The sequence below is a fragment of the Lissotriton helveticus genome, chromosome 7 (assembly GCF_964261635.1).
Source record: "Lissotriton helveticus chromosome 7, aLisHel1.1, whole genome shotgun sequence".
Classification (NCBI taxonomy): Eukaryota; Metazoa; Chordata; class Amphibia; order Caudata; family Salamandridae; genus Lissotriton; species Lissotriton helveticus.
Window position 1 is genome coordinate 1,354,681,892 of NC_136068.1, and position 23,885 is coordinate 1,354,705,776.

General features: G+C 51.1%; 1 protein-coding gene across 6 annotated transcripts in view; it reads right to left on the reverse strand.

The window, feature by feature from the left end:
• Positions 1-23,885, reverse strand: part of MYH10 (myosin heavy chain 10) — a 1,407,286-nt gene that overhangs the window by 214,032 nt on the left and 1,169,369 nt on the right. For all 6 annotated transcript variants that reach the window (XM_078654665.1, XM_078654664.1, XM_078654663.1 and 3 more), the window contains one exon: positions 12,154-12,277. In XM_078654665.1, the coding sequence (XP_078510791.1) occupies positions 12,154-12,277 (124 nt within the window). The remainder of the gene's footprint in view (positions 1-12,153; positions 12,278-23,885) is intronic.

Genomic DNA, 23,885 nt, shown 5'->3' on the forward strand with positions numbered 1-23,885 from the left:
GCCAGGGCCACTGGAATTGTGATCGAACGTCCGCAGTATTTGCCACATAAATCCATCATCTGGTGGAAAATTTGTTTCTAGCTCAAACGATTAAAACATTACCAAAAATGTGACTTTGCGTTTTGCCGCGCAGTGGAAGCCTCTTTGTAAAGCTGGACTGATCACCTTTCTGTTGATTATTGCTGTATTTGGATGTTCACCTCATACTAATGAGTTGCAACCAAAGCCCACAGGGTGTTACCAAGTTTGAAAATGATGAGCTAATAAACTAATACTATTACAAAATGTGCCGAATTATGTCACATACTTTGCCTTTTCTTGCTGCATAATATACTCAAGCCTACCACATAATTTCGTCCTCTCTTGCTGCATAATTCCAGTGGCCCTGAGTATAGCTCTGGTCTGACTGACAACAGGCGTGCCCGCATGCGTTCCAATATCCCACATTTTACCTAATTTACAACAATAACAGGCAAGTTTCTGAAAGCTCTTTTTGTCCCTACTAACCCTAGCAAACACTTTTAAAGATAGGGTTAAAAACAGTGCTCCGTTGCTGTTTAGCAACTTACTGCAGTTTTAGGTAGCTCTTATTAAAATGGGTTAACCTTTATGTGAACACTGCTAATCTTGCAAGATTAGGAAATGGAGGACCAGAAAAATAAAACACTTGCCCAGGATCACACAATGTAGCTAAGTAGGGGTGAGTCTAGGTTAGAGGCTCAGCACTCTCATTTGGAAGCTGATAAGCCACAAGAAGCTGGTGCACTGCACGCTAAGATAAGGCAGGTATGTGGAATTGTTACCTCAAATGTACCGGGAAGGGTAAATAAACAAAGGAGCACAGATGGCTGGATAGTGTGTTTATGCAGTACATAGAAATGGACTTCTTAAAAGTGTACAGAGTAAAGCGGACATAGTAACGTAAATGTGTCCAAATAAATCCTGCTTAGAGTAGATAGGTTGGTGAGGCCCTCTTTTGCTTCACAACAGCAAGACTTGTGGCTTTCAGGCTGTAAATGCCTCTCTAGGCCTAGAAGTCCCTCCTTTGTGTTGTGCTGGCTTTCTCTAGCCTATATCCTGGATTCTATATTACAGCTACATCTTTGCAAGGGAGCAGTGCTTGAAATGGCACTACAGAGATAAGGTCTGTACCCCAAGGCAGTGAGGAAGGATTGTTTTTTATGCTAATGGAAAGTAATCACATGCAAAGCAAGTGAATAGACTACATGTAGAATGTCCCGTTAAAAGCTTCAAAACTCAGAAAGAGCTAACGTTACAAACCTCTCCGGAGATGCAGCAGAAGAAAGTGAATTTGTTCTTATGCTGTGTCCTTTAGTTTATATCAGAAATCACAAAATGCCAACAACAGAACCTTCCCTACTTAACACACCAACCACATCAACTTGTGTTAATGACACTTCCTTTTATTGTTTACTAGCTTAGCACGCTGTCATTTTTCGAATTCCCTGTCCAACTTGTCTTTGTCTTGCTGTCTCAACCTTCTGCCATTGGTCTTGTGCCCAGTCTAAACCTCATGTTATATCTCTTTCCCCATCTAAGTCGCCTTCATTCTCTTCCTTTTGGATCTAAATCCTCAAATATCTCTAGACAACGTTTACTCTTCTTTCTTTTGCTATCAGTTGGATGCTCACCTCTGTCCCCTCTCAAACCCCTCATGTAAAACCACCATCCCCCCACTTCCCTTCTGCTCTCCATTCTGAAAGTAAAAACGATTCACAAACTATTGTGGATGGTTACCTGTACGATGTCTGCACCCATACCCTCTCAAAATGCCCCCACAGTTTGATAGATCAGTCTCTAGTCTACAGCTGAACTGGGGAATGTTTTGAAAACAAAACCGTTTTTACTTCTGGCTTTTTTTTAATAGACCCCTGGTTCTTTTTGCTAGGAGATTTGTCCTGCAAGATACGTTCCTCATGTTTTTCCTAGGTTTCCTCTTACACCACTGTATACTTTATTTAAAAAGCAAGTCACCTGACATGTTATTTTAGATCATGTGCAGTTCAGTATATGAACTGACCTTGTATTGGTTCCATATAGCAAGCTGGGGCAGGGTAATTCGCCCCTGTCCTCAACCGTTAGTTTATGGTGTCCTTAAGGAGTGTCTGCCACTGTTTTATGAGCTTGTATAACAAATTGAGGCTTGGGCGTGGGGCTTGGTGGAAGATAATACTGACCAGCAAACCAGTATTGAAATGTGGACTTTGGAGCTGCTGCAGATTCTTTCTTTGGGATGCTTAGATAGACGTCTTTGGTGCAGTAAAGAACAAGTTACTTACCTTCGGTAACGATATATCTGTAAGAAACAGTAGTTAGTATTAGATTCCTTACCTTAGAATATCCCCAGGCATCAGACTGGATCCGGAAATTTTTGCGTAGCAGTACCCTTTCGCGTCGGTAGGCGTCGTCTGCGGCTCCGCGTTCGTCGTCGGCGCTGTGATGACGTCGTCTGAGTACTTAGACGCCGCCTCCGCGTGCTGACGTCAGTTCTTAGACACAGCTTTTCCGCGCCAGAAACGCAGAGCCATGTTAAAAACCAACACTGGTGCCATTGAAACTAGGGCCCTGAAAGGAGATGACCTTAACCCTAGATATCGGTTCGCAGAACGGGGAGGATGGGTGGGGCGGTAAGGAATCTAATACTAACTACTGTTTCTTACAAATATATCGTTACCGAAGGTTAGTAACTTGTTCATCTGAAAGAAACAGGTTAGTATTAGATTCCTTACTGTGAGAAGTTGGCCTGATGTGCAGTGTTCACTATTCTAGTGATCACTATATATCAGTCCAAACAACCCTTATTGATGATTGGTTGTAAGTCAACCTTATAGACCAGCTATCCTAGTAGCATGGATACGAGCAGTCTAAGGCTAAGACTCTAGAGGGCGTGTTAAGCCAGCTGTTTTACCATCACATTACCCCTTGAACACCCAGTGAAAGGACACCACACAAGTGTTATGAAAATAAACAATATATTTATTAGAATCACAACAACCCTGTACTCTTTATGAGGACAGGGTGCTAAGCACACAACAAAACTCTTACGAAAATACTTAAGTTAGCACAGTATATACAAATGCCCGAGGGGCACGAAAAACCATATACTCTAAAAGTGGAATGCGAAATTACTAGCAGGTAAGTACAGTACTAATAGGCTTTGGAATCGCTAGGACTTGACTAGGGAATCGTTAGATTACTTCTAGGAGACCTAGGGGACTCGGGTGCAGAGTGTGCACTCTCACGCGGGATGCGGGACAAAGTCTATGGAAGCTAGCAAAGTTAAAGTTAGTGTTTACGGGCGAACCCGACCTGGTAGGAAGAAAACGACAGTGGATCCTGACCCTTGGATAGTGAGGCTATGCTGGGGCACCGAAATGCCGAAGTTACCTAGCCCAGGGGCTGCAGCTGCATAGGTCTCAAAAGACGTTGGGAATCCTCGTTGCCGGACCAGGAGCCTGGAAGAAAGATGAAGATAGTTCGAGTTGATCCAAGCCTGGATCTGGAAGATGGATGACACCTGAAAGCAGAGGGGACCAAGTTCGTGACTACTAGCCAGTAGTCAGTGGGCACCAGGAGGGCACCGGATGGCAGTCACCTCGACTAGGTGAGTGGGCGACGCTGGCTCTGCAGATCTCACGGACCAGGAGGCGTTGTCGGCGACCAGGATGGAGAGGCGAGCTGTCCCACGATGGATGAAGCTGTCGGCGTCGAAGTTACCCAGGATTGGACAACAAGCCTTGGCTAATTCAAGCCCACGCGGTGGACTCAAAATGGCGTCTTGAGTGGACCAGGAGGGTCCTGGGTGCTCCTCTTCGGGAAGGGAGCAAGGGCCAGTCTGGAGCAACCAGACCAGCAGCAGTGATGTCTTCGGGCGTCGTTCAGAAGGCCACAAGCCAGCGGGCTAGTAGCCAAACAACGCGGTGAGCAGCAAAAAGCAGAAGGGCCCCACGCAGATCGTGGAGATGCTGGGAGGCTGCACTTCGGTGCTGGAGCTGCTCAGGGTCGAGGCTTCTCGGACCCCAAAGCACTCACCAGGAAATTACTCGGCGGGCTTGCTGTGCAGAAGTCGTGCAGTCTTGCAGATGGCCGGTCCCTCGAGGTCTCGTCGCACCCACGGTTCTCAGCTGGGCTGTAGAGGTGGGTAGAGGTCAGAGGTGCCAGGGAAGCCGGTTCTCGTCGAGCTGGGCAGTCGGATTCCGGAGGAAGGACTTGCAGCAGACCGCAGTGTTCTTGCGATGGTGCCTGCGGATGCAGGGTGACTACTCCTTAGCCACAAGGGAGAAATCTTAGGAAGAAGTCTTGAGTTCCTTTCGTAGAAAGTAGTTTCAGGATTCAAAGATGATCTGATTTGGAAGGGGGCCTGCTCCTACCTTTATCTGGGAAAAGGGGGCTGGCACGCGACTAAGTCCTGCCCTAGGGGTGGGACCAGGAGGGGGGTGGTTACACCCACTTCCTTGGCGGGCTTTTCCCCAGCACAGGGTCTGGAGTGTCCCTGGAACTGGTTCAAGCCAGCCTATGCACAGTGAGCACCGGGGTGCCACGTGCAGTCACCTTCCTCTGAAGCCCTGCCTACCTACAATACACAAAATCCTGTCTGGGACGGTGCTGGCACCGCCCCTGGCAGGAAACCCTTTGTCCTTATCTCCTGCTCTGGGAGGACTCCCAGCAGCAGGAGGGTAGACTTGTGTCTCGGTGGCAGCATCCATTTTGTGGATGCTAAGGCTCTGTCTGACTTTAACCGGGGTTAGGGGTTACATACATGTCGTGTCCCTCTAGAAGGGTGGAATGCTAACCCCGTCGCTAGAATTGGCGAGGGGTTAGTATTCCAATTCGTATGACACCTTACTCGACATGTTTTGATAAAGCGATACCAGAGTTGGCATATAACCGCGAGGATTATAATGCACTTAAGAGTATATGGTATGCGATATCATGGAAACGGCTAAGGGATGGATCCCGAAAGCCGTAGACAGGCTCAGCTCATGCCAGAGCACCATCTCACACGATTCCAAGCACTCTGCCTTCAGGATTGTTAAGGCCTGCCATAGGAGTGACTGATAGGAGATCTGTGTGTCCATTTTAGGGTTAGATATAGGTATACTATATCTAAAGCAAAGGGTGATTACACCACCTTGCCCCAGCTGTCAAGCAGCCAGTTGTGTCAGATTTGGATGGCCAGCCAGGGGTGGCATAATACATGCTGCAGCCCCTGGAAGGCCCTGGGTACACCTATGCCCTGGGTACCTAAGGTACACTGTACAGGGACTGATAAGGTGACTCAGTATCCAATTTAGATATGTACCTAAGGTACATGGAATCCATTTTACAGAGAGAGCAGTAGGCCTGGGGTCCTGATTAGCAGGGCCCCAGGTCAACTAAGTCAGAAAACCAGCAAAACACCAGGCAAAAAGTTGGGGGCAACCATAGTCAGGGATCTACCTTCCTACACTTACCTTAGAATAGATACCCCAGCAATACCAACCCCGGTGGTGGGTCTGCGAACCAATAATCACACCAGAAAGTCCTGGAGGACAGAACGGCAAAAGAAGCCATCCCTCCGGACTTGGCAGTTCAGGCAGTAGTGTCTCGCAAACGTGTGCAGGGATGCCCACGTAGCTCCCTGACAGATGTCCTGCAAGGGGACTCCCCGGCTCAGGGCAGTGCTAGCCGCCGTGGCACTAGTGGAATGGGCTCGCAGCCCAACAGGAGGCTCCTTCCTCGCCAAGGAGTAACATGGCCTTGATACACAAGACGACCCACCGAGAGATGGTCCTCTTGTGCACCGCCCGTCCCTTCTTAGCGCCCACGTAACCAACAAAGAGTTGGTCATCCACCCGGAACTGGCGTGTGCGATCCAGATAGAACGAAATCGCACGTTTTGGGTCCAGACGGTGGAGCCGCTTTTCCTCTTTAGAGGGATGCGGTGGAGGAAAGAAGGTGGGCAAGGTGATAGACTGCCCGATATGGAAGGCCGTGACAACCTTGGGCAGGAAAGATGGTCTAGTCCGCACCACAACCTTGTCCGGATGGACAGAAAGGAAAGGGGGTTTAGACGAAAGAGCCTGGAGCTCACTCACTCTCCTGGCAGAGGTGATGGCAACCAGGAAAGCAGTCTTCAGAGTAAGAAGGCGGAGAGGACAGTTGTGAAGTGGCTCAAAGGGAGCACACATCAGAAAGGTAAGAACAAGGTTCAAGTCCCACTGAGGCATCACAAACGGAACAGGAGGGAACATGTGTGTGATGCCCTTCAGAAAACGAGTTACAATAGGGGACTTGAACAAAGAAGGTTGATCAGGCATCCTTAGAAAGGGTGAAAGGGCAGAAAGGTAGCCCTTGATAGTGCCCAGAGCAGAGCCCTGCTGGGCAAGAGAAAGAAGGAAGAGAAGAACCTCAGAAAGAGGGACAGAAAGTGGATCCACAGTCTTTGCTGTGCACCATGCCACAAATTTATTCCACCTGCAGGCGTATACTGATTTTGTGGAGGGACGCCTGGCTGCCAGAATGACATTACAGCCTTCAGGAGGCAAGTCAAATGGCCTCAACTGTCGCCGCTCAATCTCCAAGCATGGAGGTGGAGACTGGACAGGTTCGGGTGGAGGACAGTCCCCTGCTGCTGCGACAGAAGGTCCTCCTGAAGAGGCAGACGAACCGGGGGAATCGACTGACATACTGAGTAGCTTTGGATACCAGTACCTTCGTGCCCAGTCCGGAGCCACAAGGATGACTTGGGCCCAGTCGCGTTTGATCTTCTTCAGCACTCTAGGCAGAAGTGGTATAGGCGGAAAGGCATACAACAGACCGCAACTCCACTCGCGACGAAAAGCGTCTCCGAGCGAGTGCCGCCTTGGAAATTCCAATGCGCAGAACTGATGACATTGTGCGTTCTCTTCTGTGGCGAATAGATCTAACCAAGGCTCTCCCCACTGCCGAGTTCAGACGCCATTCGTGATCCATCATGCACCGACGGCTGAGTTCGTCCGCCCTGGTGTTCAGAGAACCTGCCAGGTGTTGAACCACCAGGGTCACGCCCTGATGTTCCAGCCACTGCCAGAGGCGCAGAGCCTCCTGGCAAAGGGTCCACGACCCCACCCCGCCCCGTTTGTTGCAGTACCTCATGGCGGTGGTGTTGTCCGTGAACACCTGCACTACACTCCCCCGGACAGAGGGGAAGAATGCCTTCAGTGCTAGATGAATCGCCCGCAGCTCCAAAAGATTGATATGGAGCCGGGACTCCGCCGGAGACCAGAGGCCTCTGATCTCCGCCTCTCCCATGTGGCCCCCCCAGCCCTGGAGGGACGCGTCCGTCACAACTACGTGCTCCGGTTGGGGAAGGGAGAGGGACCTGCCGCTGACCCAATCGCGGTCCGTGAGCCACCACTGCAACTGTCTTGCAGCGCCCTCTGAGATCAAGACATGGCCGGACAAGATGCCCTGATGCTGGGCCCACTGAAACTTCAGGTCCCACTGCAGAGCCCGCATCCGCCACCGGGCATGATGCACCAGAAGGATGCAGGAGGCCATCAGCCCCAGAAGCCGCAGCGTCAACCTGACTGAGACGCGAGATAAAGGCTGAAAGATCGGAATCAGAGCCTGAATATCCCGAACCCACTGTTTGGGAGGATAAACCTGAAACTGCGCCAAGTCTAGAACCACTCCGATGAAGAGGAGCTTCTGAGAGGGACACAGGTGTGACTTCGGCACATTGATGGAGAACCCCGGCAGGTGCAGGAGATCGGACATAGTCTGGAGGTGGCTGACGACTGTCTGGGGCGAGCCCGCCTTCAACAACCAGTCGTCGAGGTAGGGGAAGACTGAAACCCCTAACCTGCGCAGATGAGCTGCGACCACCGCCATGGTAAGGCCGAAGGGGAGCACGGTAAACTGAAAGTGCTCGTGGCCTACTGTGAACCGCAGGTAACGCCGGTAGGCCGGCCAGACAGGGACGTGGAAATAGGCGTCCTGCAAGTCCAACGCTATCATCCAGTCTCCTGGGTCCAGGGAAGTTAAGAGCTGAGCCAAAGTCAGCATCTTGAACTTCTCCTTCCGGAGGAAGCCGTTGACGTTCCGTAGGTCCAAGATAGGGCGTAGGCCCCCTTTGCCCTGCTTGGGTACCAGAAAGTAGTGGAAGTAACAACCACACCCTACTTCTGGCCCAGGAACGCGCTCGATGGCCCCCTTGGCCAAGTGGGCCGTAACTTCCTCTTGCAGAAGTTGCAAGTGATCCCCCGACACGCGGTGGTAATGCGGTGGCATGGCTGGAGGGGTCGTCTCAAAGGGGAGGGAGTAGCCCCTTCGGACGATTTGCAGCACCCACCTGTCCGACATGACAGTGCGCCAGTGGAAGAGGTTATGGCGAACCCTGCCCCCCACTGGCGTCACATGGGCCTGAAAGCACGGACTAGGAGGGTTTTAAGGCGAGTGCAGCAGGGGAAGGTGTGGACTGGCCTCGCCGTTGTCCCCGACCGCCGCTACGGCGGATTCCGCGCTGTGTAGCAGTCTGCGGTGCGTGGCTGGCAGCACATGTGGGAGCGCCCCTTCCTTGGCCACGAAAGAAGCGAAAGGCACCCGTTTGCTGGCGTGGGGCCGAGAGGCCCAAGGACTTGGCCGTAGCCCTGGAGTCCTTAAAACGCTCAAGCGCATGGTCTGCCTTGTCGCCAAAGAGGCGACGGCCATCAAACGGCATGTCCAGAAGTGTGGCCTGGACATCGGCCAAAAAGTTGGCGGACCTCAACCAGGCGTGGCGTCGAACCGCCACCGCCGTTGCCATCGCGCTGCCCAGTGAGTCCGTGGTATCCAGCCCACACCGGATGGAATAGCGCGCTGCATCTCGACCCTCCGCAAGGGCTTGGGCGAGTTTAGTCCGGGCCTCCTCCGGACACTGTGGCAGCATGTCCGCGACCGTGTCCCACAGGGAGTGGGTGTAGCGGCCCAAGAGGCATGCGGTATTGACTGACCGCTCTCGGGGGTGGGATGGGTGGACAAAAAGCAAGGGTCGCCCAGGGCTGGGCGGTAGCGTCTGGCCACGTGCCTATCCACAGGCTGACCTGTAGCGGGTTTGGACCAAGTGCCCAAAAGAACGTCACACAAGGCCTCATTAAACGGCAGCAGAGGCTCAGTGGAGCATGCTTGTGGTTTAAGGACCTCAGTGAGTGAGGAGGTTAGTCCTCACGGCCGCGACGGGGAGCGTCAGGCCCAAGGCCCTGGCCGCCCGCGTCAACACTACACTGTAGGCAGCCCCCTCCTCCGTAGCCACGGTGGGAGGGGAGACGAATCCAGTGCCTGGCAAAGTGTCAATTCCACTGGCCTCCCCAAGCTCATATGTCCAGTCCTGTTGAGACTGGCACTCCTGTGCCAGAGGGTCCACAGACCCCTCCCAATCACCCTCGTCACCCATCTACTGCAGGTCAGGTTCAACAAATGGGGCCGGTTCGTGGAAATAGAAATCTCCATTCGACGTCGAGAGCGGCGCCAGAACCGAATCTAGGGCAGGATCGGGGACGGCACCCATAGGTGGCGCCGGGGGCGACACCCGCAGGGCCGGCGCCGGTGAGGTCGACCGGCGACGACCCGGATCCAGCGAGGGCCTGCAGCGCCGGGGCCAGAGCACCCGACGGCGTCTGAGCCGGAGCACCCGACCCGCTAGGCCCTCCAGCTGGGACCGTTGGGCACGGAGGCACCACGGGACCCGGCGGAGGAGGGAGGGACCTCATGGCCATGAGGTACCGCTCGACCTCCTCTGGCGTCGCACCGTTCCCAGGGACCAGAAGGTGTGGGGCAGGTGGTGACATCCGCGACTCCGTCGGAGCCGCATGGGTGGTGTCACCCGAACCCCCGGCCGCGTCGCACGTGCGTCGGGGTGGGTCGGAAGAACGATGACGTCTCTCCGACCTCTCATGCCTCTTACTTGAGGACCTGGATCCTGAAGACCGATGCCAACTCTTGGAGCTACAAGGGCTCCGACCACGCGACCGGTCCCTCGACCTCCTGTGGGACCGGGACCTGGAACGGCGCGGGGCCGACTGCCGGAGCTCCAGCCGCTTGCGGGACCACTCCCGCCTAGCCTTAGACGTCAGGGCCCGGCAGTCGGAGCAGGTGCGGTCGTCGTGGTCGAGGCCTAGACACTGAAGACACCGGCGATGGGGGTCGGTAACCGTTATCAGTCGGCTGCACTTGGAGCAGGGTTTGAACCCGGGCATCCCTACCGGCACCGTAGGAGTCGAAAGACTCGAGAGAGAGAGAGATGATCAAAAAGATCAAAAAGTTTAGTCAAAAAATGACTAAGGGGTAGAGCTTCACTGGATCTGCACTAGCTGTCGCGGAAAAAAAGAAGAACTGACGTCAGCGCGCGAGGGCGGCGTCTAAGTACTCCGGCGACGTCATTCCGGCGCCGACGACGGACGCGGACGACGCCTGCTGGCGCGCAGGGGTATTGCTACGCAAAATTTGCCAGATCCAGTCTGACGCCTGGGCATATTCTAAGGTAAGGAATCTATCACTAACGTGTCTCTTTCAGATATACTTAGTTTAATGCATTTTTGAGACAGGCACAGGCCGCAGTTCCTTTGTGTTCCTTGATGTTTGGATGCCCTTCCTGTTGAAGGTTTGGTGGATGAATGGAGGCATCTGTATAGATCCTAATGCACTTTCTCTTTCTGGTGCTGGGAGCGCTAAAACTATCTGGAAGGTGTTTGAGGTCCCGTGATCACATCAAAAGTTTTTGTGACACTGGTAAGAGAGAAGGTCCGAAATGGAAATTTCCTTCTGTGGCTTCTAGGATTCTAGAATTGATTTTTTTTAATGAGGGGTTTCAGTTTTCAATGTTTGTTAAACTGGAAAAGTGCCTTGGGAGGGCTTGAAATTCATTTGACCTTTCAATCAAGTTAGATACCTGGATCATTCGTCCGCAGATGGTCAGAAAACCTGAGTTTATGGACCCACATTTTATAAATTACTCAAATCCGATTGGAGGAAGAAGTTTTTTCTCGTGTATTTTCAGTCTGTATATCCGCAGCCCATTGAAAGGCTGGCCAATATAGGACGGCTGCCAATGCTGGGCGTGGGGACTTTGTCTCCTCTTTCTTATATATAACAAGCATTTGCAATGCAACAGCTCTCACATTTGCGAGAGTTTGAGATATTGGCTTTGCAAATGACAATGCATTTTATTTGTGTGTTTTGAAAACCTGCGAGGCCATACTTTGTACTTATAGTCCTTGCTTACGAGATGCAAGGCTGGCAATGACAGCGCTTCTTTTACTGCCAGCCTTGCTTCTCTTAAGAAAGGACTAGAAGTACAAAGTGCGTGTTTACACACTGCATGCAGCTTTTCAAAACACATAAATAAAAGGCATTGTCATTTACAATGCCAATAGCTCAAACTCTTGCAAATGCGAGACCTGTTGCATTGCAAATGCTTGTTTATTTTGATGGGACTTACATTTGGCCCAGAGGTATGCCAAGTGTGGAAACAAAGGTACAATGTTGGGGAAGAAAACAGATGCTGGAGCCTGGTTAGCAGGGTCCCAGCATACACTCAAGTTGACATCAGGTATCTGGCAAAAAGTTAGGGGGTAACTATGCAAAAAGGGTCACTTTCCTACACCTCGTAACTGAACCTTGTAAACTGCGGTGTTTCGCTTGGCACTAAGTCCTACAACAAACATGGTTTCATTTTTAAGATTTTCACAGATTTAAACTCGTTAGTTACTATGGCTAAATTGGTCCCCTTTGTGATGGCCAGTTCAGAGCTTTCTATTTGCATCCACAGCTATTTGTGTTAGCACTTATTATTAGCGGCTGTTTTTCCATTTGTCTCTTCATCATCTTTAGTTTCTGCTTTGTTTAGCCTCCCTAGGCCACGCTTCCATAAATATGTTCCTGTCTCAACACCTAGATAACCTTGGGTTTAGCACGCTCAAGAAATCTAATTTCATTCATTCCTAATATTTTCTGCTGACATCTTCATAATCACTTAAGAGTTAAGCATGATGTAAGGATGTTTACTGTGGATTAGTATTCTACATATATTGTATTACTTGTTTATATAGTGTTTCATATAACTTGTGAGGCCTTAAGCCCTTACAAACTGAGAATGTTGTTCTGAAATAGGAGTGCAATTTGATTAAACTTCACCTGCAAAGTGGTCTTGCGGAATCGGTCATTTAATAGCTCCATATTGCTCTGCTCTTCCTCAAGCTCTTCCTCCATTTGGGCAATACGGGCCTCCAGCCTTCGTTTCTCATCGAGTAAAGCAGATCTGAAAAAGAGACCAATATTCTATCTTTTGTATACATCACACGCAGTGGTGGGTTCCTAAAGTTATCTGATGCTTCAATATCATCTTACAGTATCTGATATCGAAAATGTAACAGGACTTACATGAATACAGAGTATGGAGAATGAAGCACAAGAGCACTGTAGGACATATTTGTGCATGATAATCGGTGCGCATGGGAGAAAGGTGAAGATATTACCAAACTTAAGTTACTTTTACTTCTAATGGGTATTGCTTCTCTTAGATTCCTCATCTCTAAAAGGATCTCATACTTGTTCTGCTCAATGGAGAAGAGAATGGAAAATAATATCAATCAGCTATGCTAAAAAAAAGCGGAAACATTATCTATAAAAGACGCCCAATGGTTTCACTGATTTCAAGAGGTCATGCTTTGTATACATTTACACCGAAGTCTATTTAGGTGCTGGACAAATATTCTTTATTGTCACTGTAGGAAGGTGGATACCTGACTATGGTTACCCCAGACTTTTTGCCTTGTGTTTAGCTGGTTTTCGACTTAGTTGGCCTGGGATCCTGCTATTCAGGGCCCCAGGCTATCTGCTCTCACTGTAAAATGGACTCAATGTACTGTAGTTACATCTCTAATTGGATATTGGGTCACCTTATGAGCCCCTGTATAGTGTACTATAGGTACCCAGGGCATAGGTGCATCCAAGGCCTACCAGGGGCTGCAGCATATATTATGCCACCCCTGGCTGGCCACCTAAATTGACAAAACTGGCTAATCACTCAGCAGGGGCAAGGTCGTGTAATCACCCCTTGCTTAGGTATAGTATCCCTATACCTACCTTATATATAGACACATAATAACCTATAAGTCACTCCTATGGCAGGCCTTAACAATCCTGGAGGCAGAGTGCTTGGTTATGTGTGAGATGGTGCTCTAGCATGAGCTGAGCCTATCTGCAGCTTTCGGAACCATGTCCTTATAGATGTTCTATGATATTGCCATACCATATACTCTTAAGTGCATTATGAACCTCGCGGTTAAATGCTAACTTTGGTTTGGCTTTATCTAAACATGTCGTGTAAGGTGTCATACGCTTTGGAATAATACCCCCTAGCCAATTCTGGCGACGGGGGTAGCATTCCACCCTTCGAGAGGGAGAAGACATGTTGTTGCTGACTATCCCGATTAAAGTTAACCAGAGCCCCAGCGTCACAAAATGGATGCTGCTGCCACAGACACAAGTCTGACCTCCTGCTGCTGGGAGTCCTTCCAGCGAGGGAGGCCTGGACAATAGGTTTCCTGCCTGGAGAGGTTCGAGCACCACCCCAGACAGGACTTTGTGTATTGGGACAGGGAGGGCTGAATAGAATGAGACACTGCCTGGGGCACAATAGGTGCTCCATGCATAGTCCAGTTCAAACCGGTGCTGGGGCACTCCAGCCCCAGCTCTGGCGCGAGACTGGACAAAGGAAAGGGGGTGTAACCACCCCCCTTCCTGGTCCCACCCATAGGAGGGACCTAGAAAGTAATCCAGCTCCTTTTAGTTGTATAAAGGTAGGAGCTGAACCCCAGGACTTTAGATTAATCCTGGAATCGACTTGAAACGAAACTCTGGATCCTTCAAAATTCACCTAAGCTGAAGACTGAAGAATCTCCCTTGTGGCCAAGGAGTGACCACCCTGGGCAACCAGGCACCATCCAGCAACTCGACGGCTTGCTTTGCCCCCATTCCCGCCGGAACTCGAGCGCAGAGCTTGACAAGACCTCGACTCCAGGACTCTTCTGACCCCACTGCATGACTCCAGCACAGCTGAGCTCCGTGGAAGGCGTCGGAATCCGTAGAACCAGGCCACTTGGAAAGTCTTCAACTTCCTAACAGCGCAGCTCCTGAGGCATCCTCGAAGCTGTGCACTGGGGACTGAGACACCCCGACACCGAGCTCCACTTGCACCGAAGACAAGCCCTCCACACTCCACGAGATCTGCGTGGGGCCCTTCTGCTTGTGTTCTGCTCGACGCGTTGTCCGGTTGCTGGCCCGTTGGCTAGTATCCCTCTGACGACGATCCTTGAGAAAATCCTTCGCTGGTCTGGTTGCTCCAGACTGGCACTTGCTTCCCTGAAAAGGTGAAGTACCTCAGACCCTCCTGGTCTGCACCAAAAGCTCCTTGTGTATCCTGCGGGGGTTGCCTTTGCTTAGGCTTGTTGGCTCCCATCTTGAAGTCGACCCCTCCATCTGCGAGAACCTTCGTGGGACAGCTCCTCTCCAGCACCTGGTCGTCCTCGAGGCCTCCTGGTCCGCGTGGCTGCAACGACAAGCTTCACGTCCGCACCTGATTGCTCCTCGACGACGTCTGGTTCCTCCCTGGTTCCACCCGGTCACTGGCTAGTGACCTAGACTCTGTCCCCTCTGCTTTCAGGTCCTCTTCATCCGAGATCCACCCTTGGATCCACCCGGACATCTTCCTCCTGGTCGCCTGCAGCACCTTTCTTCAAGGCTCCATTGAGAACAACGACGAAACCCGACACACTTTGACACTTATGCACCCGCAGCCCGTGGGTGAGTTAACGCGAGTACTTCGGTGCTCCAGTAGGGATTGACTATCCTAGTGTCCAGATTTACTAGTTGTTTCCTCCTAGCTAGACCGGAAGTGTCCTAAATCTTCATTTACTTACCTTCTAAGTTCCCATTGACTTAACATTGACTCCCGCGTGTGTGTAAAGACACTGCACGCGCCGCCTGTGGGCCTCCTACTCCTAACCTAAGGGTCAGATAGTGTAGCCCCAGCGATTCTCTAGGCCCTAGGCCTTCTCCTTTCCCAAGTCGTGGTTCTTATACCACTTACTTAGTATATGGTTTTACACGCCCCTAGGGCCAAACTGTAAATTGTGCTATTTAAAGTATTTCTAAGTGTAACTTGTTATGTGCTTTTGCCTCTGACCTCATAAAGAGTTCAGAGGAGTGTGTTAGTGAATAAATACATATATATTTTATATATATCCTGTGTGGTGTCCTTTCATTTGATATTCAAGGGGTTACATATGGTAAAACAGCTGGCTTTACACTCCCTCAAGAGTCTTTTAGCCTAAGACTGTTCTGTCCACGCTACCACTAGGATAGCTGCTCTATAAGGTTGACTTACAACCATCACCATAAGGGTTGTTTGGACTGGTGCAAGGTAATCACTAGAACTAGTGAGTACCATATACCAGGCCAACTTCTCACAGTCACTCCTCAGAAAAATGCTGAAGTAGTGGGCATGCCCCTTTACTGCTGCAAAATAGAGGCGGGGACAGAAAGTGTTGAACACTCACACAATGGTCCTGCTAACAGAACTATAAATGTCTTGAGCGGTATCTACGCTATTTATATTTTTCAGTTTAATAAATAGTACCACAAGTCTATCTATATGCAGAAGCAGACTGCTTCACAAAAGTCACACTCACCCCTTTCTTTAAGATGACTGAGGAAGAAAACATCGGTGACACTAGAATTGTAAACAAGAAGTGTAACTGGCCTGTGTGAGAAGTTGGCCTGATATATGATGCTCACTAGTTCTAGTGATCACCTTGTATCAGTCCAAACAACCCTTATGGTGATTGGTTGTTAAGTCAACCTTATAGACCAGCTATCCTAATGGTAGCATGGACAAAGCAGTCTTAGGCTAAACTCTTTTGGCATGTGAAGCCAGCTGTTTTACCACATATAACCCCTTGAATACCAGATGAAAGGACACCACACAGGTTGTTATGAAAATAAACAGTCTATTTATTAATAACAAACACCTCTGAACTCTTTATGAGATCAGACGGCTTAGCACATAATTACAATGGTGCCCTAGGGGTACGACAAACCATATACTAAGTAAATGGGTTAAGGAAATCGATAGAAGAAATGGAGCTGCCCAGAGGCTGTAGGATCGCTGGGACTACACTACCCTAACTTTAGGTAAGTAGCAGGAGGCCCACGGGACGCGTGGGCAGAGTGTGAACTCACACGCGAGATGCGGAACAAAGTCAATGGGCAGAACAAATTACGAAAAGGTAAGTAAAAGACAGTTCCTACTAGTTACGACTAAAATGACAGGATACCTGGACACTAGGAGAGTCAATCTACCCTTGAGCACCGAAATGCTCTTGTTACCTCACCCACGGGCAGCGGGTGCATAGGTGTCAAAGTGTGTCGGGTTTCCGCGTCGAAGTCTATGGAGCCTTGAAGAAAGATGCTGCAGGCGACCAGGAGGAAGATGTCCGGTGCGATCCACGGGTGGATCGGGGAAGAAGAGGACCTAAAAGCAAAAGGGACAGTGTTCAAAGTCACTAGCCAGTGACAGATGTGGAACCAGGAGGGAACCAGCTGCTGTCGTCGCGATCAGGTGAAGAGTGGACGCTTGTCTCTGCAGCCACGTGGACCAGGAGGTGTCTTCGACGACCAGGATGGAGGCACGAGCTGTCCCACGCGGGCTCTCGCTGTCGGCGGTGTCGGATACGGATTTGGAGTCAACAGGCCTTGGCAAAGGCAACCCACGCGGTAAGTGGAAACGGCGTCTGGAGTGGACCAGGAGGGTCCGGGGTGCTCCTCTTTTGGAAGGGAGCAAGGGCCAGTCTGGAGCAACCAGACCAGCAGTATAGTTTTCGTGTATCGTCGTCTAGGAGGCCACTAGCCAGCCGGCAAGTGACCAGACAACGCGTCAAGCAGCAACCAAGGAAAAGGGCCCCACGCAGATCTCGTGGATGCTGGAGGGTTGGCCTTCGGTGCAGGAGCTGCTCGGGGCTGGGGCTTCTCAATCCCCAAAGCACTTTCTCGAGGATGCCTCTGAAGTCGTGCTGGAAGCGAAGTTCAGTTTTTTTAAGATGGCCGGTCCCACGTGTCTCGTCGTACCCACGGATCTCTGCTGCGCTGCAGATGTGGGTAGAGGTCGGAGAGGTCTGGGAATCCGGGTCTCGTCGGGCTCTGAGGTCTGGTTTCGGCAGGAAGGACAACAAAGTGAACCGCTAGGACGCTTGATGGTGCCTGCAGTTGCAGGGTGTATTTACAACAAGGGGTGGTGATGGACAGAGTCTCTGAATTAAGCAGAATACTCTCACCCAGTCAAGAGATCAGGGCTGGATCGAACAACGTTTTTTAGCTCATTGCACCATCCCAGTTTCAGAACCCGGCTGTATGCAAATTAGTCTGTCCCTGGCCCAGTGCATCATGGGAACAGGGCAGACCAGACTACAAAAGCCAATTCTTACACTGGGAAGGAAACAAGCTTCCGGGGACCGGTTTCTGGCATTTCAGCCGTCTTCGGCCCGGCTTGCTTGAATCCTGACGGTGCAATGAGCAAGGGACTCACATCTGAGTATACCCTTCCACGCTTAGGGTGGACAAAAATATTTACAACAAGGGGTGGTGATGGACAGAGTCTCTGAATTAAGCAGAATACTCTCACCCAGTCAAGAGATCAGGGCTGGATCCAACACCGTTTTTTAGCTCATTGCACCATCCCAGTTTCAGAACCCGGCTGTATGCAAATTAGTCTGTCCCTGGCCCAGTGCATCATGGGAACAGGGCAGACCAGACTGCAGGGTGGACACTCCTTGCCCACAAGGGAGATTCTTCAGTCTTCTGTGGAGCAGAACGTCGAAGTCCAGAGTTTCTTCTTGCAAAGTTGTTCAGGATAATCTAATTTGGAATGGGACCAGCTCCTACCTTTATCCTGCTAAAGGGGGCTGTACTACAACTAGGTTCCTCCTATGGGTGGAACCAGGAAGGGGGGTGGTTACACCCCCTATCCTTTGTCGGGTTTCGCGCCAGAGCTGGGGCAGAGATGCCCCAGCAACTGGTTTGAACCGGTGTATGCACAGGACACCTTGTGTGCCCCAGGCATGTCTCATTCCTTTCAGGCCTGTCCTACCCAATACACAAAATCCTGTCTGGGGTGGTGCTAGCACCTCCCAAGGCAGGAAACCCTTTGTCCAAGCCTCCCTCGCTGGAAGGACTCCCAGCAGCAGGAGGTCAGACTTGTGTCTGTGGTGGCAGCATCCATTTTGTGATGCCAAGGCTCGAGTTAACTTTAACCGGGGTTCACAGTTACATACATATCGTGTCCCTCTAGAAGGGTGGAATGCTACCCCCGTCGCCAGAATTGGCGAGGGGGTAGTATTCCAATTCGTATGACACCTTACTCGACATGTTTTGATAATGTTATACCAGAGTTAGCATTCAACCGCGAGGATGATAATGCACTTAAGAGTATATGGTATAGCGTTATCATGGAACAGCTATTAGGACTTGGTTCCGCAAGCTGCAGACGGGCTCAGCTCATGCCAGTGCACCATCTCACATAATTCCAAGCACTCTGCCTTCAGGATTGATAAGGCCTGCCATAGGAGTGACTGATAGGAGTATATGTGTCCATTTTGGGGTTAGATATAGGTAACTATATCTACAGCAAAGGGTGATTACACCACCTTGCCCCAGCTGTCTTAGCAGCCAGTTGTGTCAGTTTTAGATGGCCAGCCAGGGGTGGCATAATACATGCTTCAGCCCCTGGTAGGCCCTGGGTACACCTATGCCCTGGGTACCTAAGGTACACTGTACAGGGACTGGTAAGGTGGCCCAGTACCAATTGGTAAATGCACCTAAAGTACATGGATATCAATTTAGAGAGAGAACAGCTAGGCTGTGGGTCTGATTAGCAGGCCCACAGCCAGGGAAAGTCGTAAACCAGTGAAGCAAAAAAGCAAAAATCTGGGGTGACCATAGGATTGCAGACCCCACTCTCCTACAGCCTGTTGTAGGAAGCTGCTCTGTATATACTATACCAAAGTAAGGTATAGTGCGTACAGAGTCGAGGGAGTCCCCAGAGGTATAGTAGAGGCTAAATTAGGTAAGCACTAACAGCTCCCTTTGTGGTAGTGTGGGTGAGCAGTTAGGATTATCCAGAGGGTGTGTTAAGCATTTATTGTATTCACTCAATCAAGCCTGATGGCACACACTCAGAATCCAGGCCACAATGCGGAGCCATTACAAACCGAAAACTGTGAGAATATGGGAATAGTGTACAAAAAAATTAGATGAACAGAAAGGGAAGAAACGAATGGTGAGAAACAGCACCATCCGGGAGAGTGCCAGGCACTGTAGCACCGAAAGTCATAGCAGGGAAGAGCAGAGCACAACTACTGCAAAGCAACCCTGCAAGCAACTACGACATCCTCCCAGGTGACAGAAAAGCAGGTGAAAAACATCACAACAGACGAAAGAGGCCTGCAACCCCAGCCCATAACAGTGAGGGTCAACATGGCCAGAACAGAAGGTAACGACAAATTACCCCAAGACAACGCCAGCAAGGAGAGGCGCATTCCCTGTAAAGAGCTAAGGATCGAGGCACAACCAAGAGACCCCAACTCAGAGGACTGCAGAGGAGTCAAAAATTCCAAGGAATGAAAAAGGACATGAGTAGGACCCACACTGGAAGAACACGAAGCAGGGACGCAGAAGAACCCATGTACCCACAAACCAATCATGAGAAAGGAAGGAGTGAATCAAACAAACAGAACGAGCATCTCACTAGGGAGGAAGAAGAAGAGGGCACTCGCAGAAGACAACACCACCCGGAGGCAGGTGAGTGCAGAAGACTAAGGTGAAGGTCTTCGCAGAATGGGGAGGAAGGGCGGGTCATGAAGGAATCTGCGGCTAGAATAGTCTCTACCAGATGCAAAAGTTACTTACCTTCGGTAATGATATATCTGTAAGAAACAGTAGTTAGTATTAGATTCCTTACCTTTGAATATCCCCAGGCGTCAGACTGGATCCTGAAAATTTTGCGTAGCAGCACTCCTGTGTGTCGGTAGGCGTCGTCTGCGGCTCCGCGTCCGTCATCGGCACCAGGATGACGTCGTCTGAGTACTTAGATGCCGCCCTCGCGAGCTGACGTCAGTTCTTATACACAGCTTTTCCGCGCCAGAAACGCAGAGCCATGATAAAAATCAACACTGGTGCCATGAAACTAGGGCCCTGAAAGGAGATGACCTTAACCCTAGATATCGGTTCGCAGAACGGGGAGGATGGGTGGGGCGGTAAGGAATCTAGTACTAACTTCTGTTTCTTACAAATATATCGTTACCGAAGGTAAGTAACTTGTGCATCTGAAAGAAACAGGTTAGTATTAGATTCCTTACCTTAGAATAGATACCCCAGCAATACCAACCCCGGTGGTGGGTCTGCGAACCAATAATCACACCTGAAGGTCCTGGAGAACGGAACGGCCGAAAAAGCCATCTCTCCGGACTTGGATGTCCAGGCAGTAGTGTCTTGCGAACGTGTGCAGCGAGGCCCACGTAGCTGCCTGACAGATGTCCTGCAAGGGGATTCCCCGACCCAGGGCAGTAGTAGCCGCCGTGGCCCGAGTGGAATGGGCACGCAGCCCCACAGGAGGCTCCTTTTTAGCCAGAGAATAACAAGCTTTGATGCACAAGACGACCCATCGGGAAATGGTCCGTTTGTGCACCGCCCGTCCCTTCTTAGCGCCCACGTAACCAATAAAGAGTTGGTCATCCACCCGGAACTGGCGTGTGCGATCCAGATAGTATGAGAGCGGGCGTTTGGGGTCCAGACGGTGGAGCCTCTCTTCCTCTCTCGAGGGATGAGGAGGCGGAAATAAGGTGGGCAAGGTGATGGACTGCCCGATGTGGAAGGCTGTGACTACCTTGGGCAGGAAAGAGGGTCGCGTCCGCAACACAACTTTGTCCGGAAGGACAGAAAGGAAAGGAGGTTGAGAAGAAAGAGCCTGGAGCTCACTCACTCTCCTGGCAGAGGTGATGGCAACCAGGAATGCAGTCTTAAGAGTAAGGAGACGAAGAGGACAGTTATGAAGTGGCTTGAAGGGAGCGCACATCAGATAAGTCAGAACGAGGTTCAAGTCCCACTGAGGCATCACGAAAGGAACAGGAGGAAACAGTGATGCCCTTCAAGAACCTATTTACAACCGGGGACTTGAACAAAGAGGGCTGATCAGGGAGCCGTAAGAAGGCGGAAATGGCAGAGAGGTAGCCCTTTAGAGTGCCCAGAGCAGAGCCCTGCTGGGCAAGAGAAAGAAGGAAGAGGAGAACCTCAGAAAGGGGGGCAGAGAGTGGATCCACAGCCTTTGCTGTGCACCATGCCACAAATTTGTTCCACCTGCAGGCGTATACCGATTTTGTGGAGGGAGGCCTGGCTGCCAGAATCACATCACAGACTTCAGGAGGCAAGTCAAATGGCCTCAACTGTCGCTGCTCAATCTCCACGCATGGAGGTGGAGGCTGGGCAGGTTCGGGTGGAGGACCGTCCCCTGCTGCTGCGACAGAAGGTCCTCCTGAAGAGGCAGACGAATCGGGGGATCGACTGACATGCTGAGTAGCTCGGGATACCAGTATCTTCGTGCCCTGTCCGGAACCACAAGGATAACTTGGGCCCGGTCGCGCCTGATCTTCTTCAGCACACTGGGCAGAAGTGGTATAGACGGAAAGCCGTACAACAGATCGCAACTCCACTCGTGACGAAAAGCGTCTCCGAGCGAGTGCCGCCTTGGAAATTCCAACGCGCAGAACTGATGACATTGCGCGTTCTCTTCTGTGGCGAATAGATCTAACCAAGGCTCTCCAGAAGGTTGATGTGGAGCCGGGACTCCGCCGGAGACCAGAGACCTCTGATCTCCGCCTCTCCCATGTGGCCCCCCCAGCCCTGGAGGGACGCGTCCGTCACAACTACGTGCACCGGTTGGGGTAGGGAGAGGGAACTGCCGGTGACCCAATCGCAGTCCGTGAGCCACCACTGCAACTGTCTTGCAGTGCCCTCCGAGATCAAGACATGGTCGGACAAGTTGTCCTGATGCTGGGCCCACTGAAACTTGAGGTCCCACTGCTGAGCCCACATCCGCCACCTGGCATGATGCACCAGAAAGATGCAGGAGGCCATCAGCCCTAGAAGCCGCAGCGCCAACCTGACCAAGACTTGGGATAACGGCTGAAAGATCTGAATCAGAGCCTGAATATCCCGAACCCGCTGTACGGGAGGATAAACCCGAAACTGCGCTGAGTCTAGAACCGCTCCGATGAAGAGGAGCTCCTGAGAGGGACACAGGTGCGACTTCGGCACATTGATGGAGAACCCCAGCAGGTGCAGGAGGTCGGCCGTAGTCTGGAGGTGGCTGACGACTGTCTGGGGCGAGCCCGCCTTCAACAACCAGTCGTCGAGGTAGGGGAAGACTGAAACCCCTAACCTGCGCAGATGAGCTGCGACCACCGCCATCACTTTCGTGAACACCCGTGGGGCGCTGGTAAGGCCAAAGGGGAAAACGGTAAACTGAAAGTGCTTGTGGCCTACCGTGAACCGGAGGTAGCACCGGTGGGCCGGCAAGACGGGGATGTGAAATTATGCGTCCTGCAAGTCCAACGCTACCATCCAGTCTCCTGGGTCCAGGGCAGCTAAGACCTGAGCTAAAGTCAGCATCTTGAACTTCTCCTTCCGGAGGAAGCCGTTGACGTTTCGTAGGTCCAAGATAGGGCGTAGGTCCCCTTTGCCCTTCTTGGGAACCAGAAAGTAGTGGGAGTAGAAACCACACCCTACTTCTGGCCCAGGAATGCGCTCGATGGGCCCCTTGGCCAAGAGGGCCGAAACTTCCTCTTGCAGAAGTTGCAAGTGATCCCCCGACACGCGGTGGTACTGCGGTGGCATGGCTGGAGGGGTCGCCTCGAAGGGGAGGGAGTAGCCCCTTCGTACGATTTTCAGCACCCACCTGTCCGATGTGATGGTGCGCCAGTGGAGGAGGTGATGGGCCTGAAAGCTCGGACTAGGAAGGCTTTGAGGCGGATGCTGCGGGGGTGGATGTGAACTGGCCGCGCCGTTGTCCCCTGTTACCGCCGCGACGGTAACTGTAGGAAGGTGGATATCTGACTATGGTTACCCCCAACTTTTTGCCTAGTGTTTTGCTGGTTTTTGACTTAGTTGGCATGGGATCCTGCTATTCAGGACCCCAGGCTTCCTGCTCTCTCTGTTAAAATGGACTCCATGTACTTTAGGTGCATTTACCAATTGGTACTGGGCCACCTTATCAGTCACTGTACAGTCTACCTTAGGTATCCAGGGCATAGGTGTACCCAGGGCCTACCAGGGGCTGAAGCATGTATTATGCCACCCCTGGCTGGCCATCTAAAACTGACACAACTGGCTGCAAGACAGCTGGGGCAAGGTGGTGTAATCACCCTTTGCTATAGATATAGTATACCTATATCTAACCCTAAAATGGACACACATATCCCTATCAGTCACTCCTATGGCAGGCCTTATCAATCCTGAAGGCAGAGTGCTTGGAATTATGTGAGATGGTGCTCTGGCATGAGCTGAGCCCGTCTGCAGCTTGCGGAACCAAGTCCTAATAGCTGTTCCATGATAACGCTATACCATATACTCTTAAGTGCATTATCAACCTCGCGGTTAAATGCTAACTCTGGTATAACATTATCAAAACATGTCGAGTAAGGTGTCATACGAATTGGAACACTACCCCCTCGCCAATTCTGGCGACGGGGGTAGCATTCCACCCTTCTAGAGGGGCACGACATGTATGTAACTGTGAACCCCGGTTAAAGTTAACTCGA